The 5,953-nt window shown below is 36.2% G+C and overlaps 1 protein-coding gene across 1 annotated transcript in view; it reads left to right on the forward strand.

Annotated features, from left to right (window-relative positions):
- RIT1 (Ras like without CAAX 1) overlaps positions 1-4,079 on the forward strand; it is a 5,875-nt gene extending 1,796 nt beyond the window's left edge. The window contains exons 3-5 of the mRNA XM_007948463.2: positions 2,172-2,245; positions 2,475-2,666; positions 3,849-4,079. Of these exons, the coding sequence (XP_007946654.1) occupies positions 2,172-2,245; positions 2,475-2,666; positions 3,849-4,079 (497 nt within the window). The remainder of the gene's footprint in view (positions 1-2,171; positions 2,246-2,474; positions 2,667-3,848) is intronic.
- The last annotated feature ends 1,874 nt before the right edge of the window (positions 4,080-5,953 follow it).

The following is a 5,953-nucleotide window of genomic DNA, read 5'->3' on the forward strand; positions in this document are numbered from 1 at the left end:
CTCTATCCAGGATCTGCATAGATCCCTCTCCAAGTGGTTGACAGTAGTAGCCAGTCACCATCTAGTTCTTCTGATCTTATAGTCATATAGGCTGAGGATCACAAGGTGTACCAGTCCCTTGGACTAATTGTTTCCATGCATCTTTGGTTTTCTTCATTCTTCTTTGCTCTGGATGAGGAGAGACCCATTGTTGCATCTAGATGGCCACTTGCAAGCTTTTAAGATCCCAGTCACTACTCGCCAAAGTAGGATGTGGAACAGTGTTTTTGTGTAGTATGTTATGCCAGTTGAGCTTGATGTCCCCTCCAGCCCTGGTCCCAAGCCCACGGGTCCAACTCCTGCTCCTTCTGGGTAGCTGGCTATGGGCAAGATGTGACTATAACCTTGTCCCTTGTCAGCTCTACTATATCAGGGCTTTGGGTAATTTAACTTGAGAAATTCAGAATTGATTTTTCCTTTCTTTAAAGTGGGGACTCATGTATTTGTCTCCTGTTAACATTTTTGTAAATCAGTGAGTCCATTTTTTTTTTCTTTCTCCTTATCAGCCACTCTCCTGACACTGTGTTATTTGATTTAACAACAAATCCTGTGTCTCTTGAGTTCCTACTATATGCCAAGAAGTGTGGTAGATCTTGGGGACATGTGAACAGAAAGATACAGATCTTGCTTTCATTGAGTTTACGATGTACTACATTTGTTTAAAATGTTTTGTTGTTGAGAAAATACACAACAGAACATAAAGCAATTCAATAATTTCTACATGTACAATTCAGTAACTCTGTTTACATTCTTTGAGTTCTGCAACCATTCTCACCCTCCTCTTATGAGTTGTTCTCTCCGGTGAACATAAACTCACTGCCCCCTAAGTTTCCTATCTAATCTTTCAAGCTGTTGTCAGTGTGATCAAACTTTTGACTGCTAACTGAAGAAAAATGTTTCGCATTGGTAACCCACTGGTCAATTGCAGTCTAGTTGACTCTGACTGATAGTGACCCTATAGGACAGAGTATAACTGCTATCAGATTTCCAAGGCTGTAATCTTTTCAGAAGCACATATTTCTCCTGAGGAGTGGCTGGTGGGTTCAAATTGCTGACCTTTTGGATACCCACTGCACCACCAGGGCTCCTTACACAAACATATATGGATGTATATGTGTGTGTGTGTGTGTGTGTATACACATGTGTATATATGACTAAAAATATCATAAACATTCCTCACTATATGTGATGCACTCTGGAATTTTGTTTTATTTTAGGTTTTTGTTTGTTTTGATTTCTGTTTTCTGTTGGTCCCACCCTACTAAATTGATTTCACAGCTCATTAATCCTAGTGGATCATAACCTGTACTTTGAGAAACACTGATTTAGTGGACTCTTCATCTTTGAGGAAAAGTCAGAAGCAGGGAAAAGAAGAAATATGAGGATGTAAATAGCAATTGTTTTTGAGTAATGGAAATCTCAAGTGGGTTTTTTCTCCTTTTTACTTTCTGTATTTTCCAAGGTTACTATAATAATATAGATAAAGAAATTTGCTTTAATAAAGGAGAAATTATGACAATATGGATTGTATATAAAACATGTTTTTTCTTTTTTCTGTCATATTAAACCGAAGAGACATTATAACATATAGTTAAGTACATAAGGCTTTTGAGACAAGCAGCCTTGAGGTTTTAATTCTGGCTCTACCACTGATTATTTGTGATTGGGGAAGACACTTAATGTTTTAGAGTATACTTTATCAGTAAAATAGGGCTAATATACCTACCTCATTAGATTATTGTGATTTTTGATTGAGTTAGTATATGTAAATCACTTAGTATAATGCCTAGCATGTAATAAATGTTTAATAAATGATAAAGTTCCTTTTCTGCCCTCACTTTTTTAAATGACAGTCTCTCAGAATCATATTTTGGCTTTTGACAGAATTGTAGGTGAAGTTTTATAAACTTAAGCTGTAATCAGACTACTTCGGTCTACATGAGAGGGGGAAAAAAAAACCTTAGTTGATGTGATAAATTTACTTAACCTTGATAGGTTTAGCATGCTTCCTGAGAAAACTTGAGCACTTAAAGAATTTGGGTGGAATCTAGTTTTCAACAAGGGAGTTTTAAAATAAAACATTTATTTCTGCATTTAAAGGGTTTATAATACACCTTTCTTCTCTCCTGTAGAAGATGCTTATAAAATTCGGATCCGTATTGATGATGAGCCTGCCAATCTGGACATTTTGGATACAGCCGGACAGGTATTAAATCCTAAGATGCTGTGAATAAAGGCTCTTACACTCTAGTAAAAGGGAGGGAAAGACTTACGCAGAGAAGATCACTAGTCCATCTCTTTTAATTTTTCATGCACTCTGACTCAGGATAGCAGGTAATCAATATATATCTCTCTTCTTTAATATGAACTAAATAGCTAATGTGTGTGTAATTCTAGGTTGTATCAATATATTAATGGCCCTTGTTTCCTTCCAGGCAGAGTTTACAGCTATGCGGGATCAGTACATGAGAGCAGGAGAAGGATTTATCATCTGTTATTCCATCACTGACCGTCGAAGTTTCCATGAAGTTCGGGAGTTTAAACAGCTTATTTACCGAGTTCGACGTACTGATGATACACCCGTGGTTCTTGTGGGAAACAAGTCTGACCTAAAACAGCTAAGGCAGGTGAGAATAGAGAAGAAAATGCTATCTGTAATCTTGTGGGATTTTTGTTACTATGTTTATGGATTCCTTTGTTCTTAAAATAAAAATTCAGAATTAGCTTCTCCTTAAACTTGAAAATGTCCCCATTTGCTTTTATTTTGAATAAAATCTGGATTATAGGAATCAGTTTATAGGACACAATCCACAAGACTATAGTCAGATGACAAATGGAGTACACATTAAATGAAGAATCATGGAATGTTCATTTTCTAAATCTTAGAAATAAATCTTTTATGTTGTATCAGGTCAGACTATAAGATGTACTTCCTGATGGTGAGGACTATGAGCCCAGGAAGGCGAGAAGAAGAGAAATTATATTTTCAAATATGTGATACTCTTTAAGTTAGCAATGATGCTTAAAATTTTACTGTTTGGTACAGAAATGAAAGTATACTGAAGTAGGCACATTCATGACTACTAGTGGAAGCAATGAATAGTACATACTTGCTGGAAAATGTTCATTGCCAGGCTGTTTATTACAGCAAAAAAATAGAAACTGTCTAAATGTCCCAAAGTAGGAGAAATTAAGGCATATCCATGATTGGATATATCCATTTTGAGTTCCTAATAGTTTTGAGTATTGTAATTTAAATATACATCTCTTTGCCTTGTGTTGTTCTTCCTTATAATGAAAAGTATGAGAAAAACTAAAATTTGCATATTCAATATATATAAGTACTCTGTTTTCCCAAAAGTTATCTTTAAAATATATTAGAAATAGAATCATAAAATTTGAAAGCAGAAGAAACCTTAAAAGTCTTGGGATCCAGTCTCCCAAGCATTACAAACATCACTGTGCTATGCTTAACCATCTCTAGAGTTGAGAAGCTCTCTTCCTGTTACTGTAGTTAGTTGCCATTGCATTGATTCCAACTCCTGGCAACCCCATGTATACAGAATACAGCTGCTTCATAGAGTTTTCAAGGCTGTGACCTTTCAAAAGCAGATCACCAAGACTCTCTTCGAGGCGTCTCTGGGTGGGTTTGAACCACCAACCCTTTGGCTAGTAATTGAGTGCTTAAACATTTGCACCACCCAGGGACTCCTCTCTTCCTGTCAAGATAGTCCATTCACTTCTTTGGATAGCTGAATTGTTTTCCACTGTTACCACTATAAACTTTTCTCACGTTTACATTTTTAAAGGTCACCAAAGAAGAAGGATTGGCTTTGGCCCGAGAATTCAGCTGTCCCTTTTTTGAGACATCAGCTGCTTACCGTTACTACATTGATGATGTGTTCCATGCCCTTGTCCGGGAGATACGTAGGAAAGAAAAGGAGGCAGTATTGGCCATGGAGAAAAAGTCTAAACCCAAAAACAGTGTATGGAAGAGGCTAAAATCACCATTCCGGAAGAAGAAAGATTCAGTAACTTGAAGGGAAGATGTGAAGTATTTATCTGTGAACTGCAGTGCTTAATCAAAGCAGTCCAGTAACCTGCATTAGTGAGCATGGTGCTTGCTCTTTCTCCTGTTATGACTGTTATTTTTAAAGTAACTGATGAGGGCCATGTCTACTAGGAGTTTTCAATGATGTGGTATTTAAAGTATTGTCTTAGTTAATTCTGATTTATTAACCCAGTGGAGCATTGTCTACTTTTAAATTGTCACATTAGAATCTTTGGGTCCCATTGTTGATACTAATTGATTAGTGTAAATTTTTTATACCCAAGGGAATGTGTATACCATGTGTTTTACTCTCACAAGAGAAATATTTTTCTGTGCAATCATGTTATCTTTGAACTTCAGTTTCCCTGGGACTATCCCAGAGAAGGACCTCAATCTTTTTATTCACGTTGTCCTTTCAAAAGACAGAACAAAAATTATACAGGGAAATTCAGTGAGATCAGTGCTAAAAGTTAGGAAGTAACTATGAAACTGACTCTTGTTGCAGATTATGAAGTGATGAGATTCAGGGAAATTGGACCATGTGTTTGCAGGGACTTGGCTAAGAAAAGAGAGGACCAGAACAGCATTCCCAGTATGACCTAAGCTCTTAGGATGGGTGAAATAAATAGAAGCATATAAAATAGCATTGACGGTTTCTCCTATAAGGTTATTTTAATCTTCCTTTCTGGGTTTTACCTTTATTAACCTTTAAAGGTAAACACTTTGGGAACCATTATTGATCACTAAGCTTTTGTTTCATCTAAATTCTTGGTTTGGACAGCCATCGTCTTGTACAGGTTCTTTTCCACCCAGAGATGCACACACCAGTTCATTTACATTAATTGCTTCCTAATGTTTTCCCATAGCTTCACTCTGCTCTTGAGAAGAGCTAGGCCTGGCAAAATGATTTTGGGGCCTTTCCTCAGACTGATTGCATTTTCCATACTGAAGAGAAATCAAGAGCTTAAGGAAAATTTTATGTTTCTCCTTAACTTTGATGACCTCTAAACTCAACTCTAAGAAAGCTTGTATTTTTATTTAATGGGTCAGTCTTGAAGCTTTAAAATTCACATATATTGAGTTTCCCATGGAAGACTTCTTTAGAAGGATCTTGCTAAGTTCACCTCAGATTTCTGTGAGCTCTGACAAAGCATAGCCTAAGAGAATACTGCTTTGCTGCCTGTGCATAGTAAGAAACAGTTAATTTAGGAAGAAACAGCTTTAAATACTGGTGGTGAGTTCTGTGTTTTAGAATCAGGATTATTTTGATATCTGAACCTGGTATATGTGGAGATTAAATGCAAAAGTGCTAAGAGTAATGTCCCACTTATGGAACATTAAATGTCACTGAAGCAGTGTTTGTGTCTACTTTAACCAGATGAATTTATGTAATAGCTCTTAAAAAGCACACAGTTCAACTACTATTTTCACCTTTTCTTAGAGGCCGAAGGAGGACAGGGTTGTTTTCTCCCTGTAAGTAATGGTAAATCTTTTAGATTCAAAGAAAAGTGACTATTGTAATTTTTTGTTTAGCTCTGTGTAGTAGTCCCTTTTAAAACTCCTAGAAACATTTTTGCTACCAAATAAATTGTTTTATGATAGTCAAGCCATCCAAAAGTAAAAAGACCCAGAATTTAAGTCTGCAGAACAGAAATCTTACTGGAATCTTAGCACTTTGGAAAAGCATGAAGATAGGAAAGAAAATAACAGTGCAATCTATTATATCAGTATTTCACCACATTTAAACTAGCTTAGAGCCTTTTAAATGTAATGCCTTAACTTCTTATTACTAATGATCTAGGGAATAGTTATTAGAATCAAGCAATAATGGGTGTATAATTATCCAAGATAGTCAAATAGCAG

This window comes from Orycteropus afer, unplaced genomic scaffold, assembly GCF_000298275.1.
Source record: "Orycteropus afer afer isolate SDZICR_OR568_19922 unplaced genomic scaffold, OryAfe1.0 scaffold00217, whole genome shotgun sequence".
Classification (NCBI taxonomy): domain Eukaryota; kingdom Metazoa; phylum Chordata; class Mammalia; order Tubulidentata; family Orycteropodidae; genus Orycteropus; species Orycteropus afer.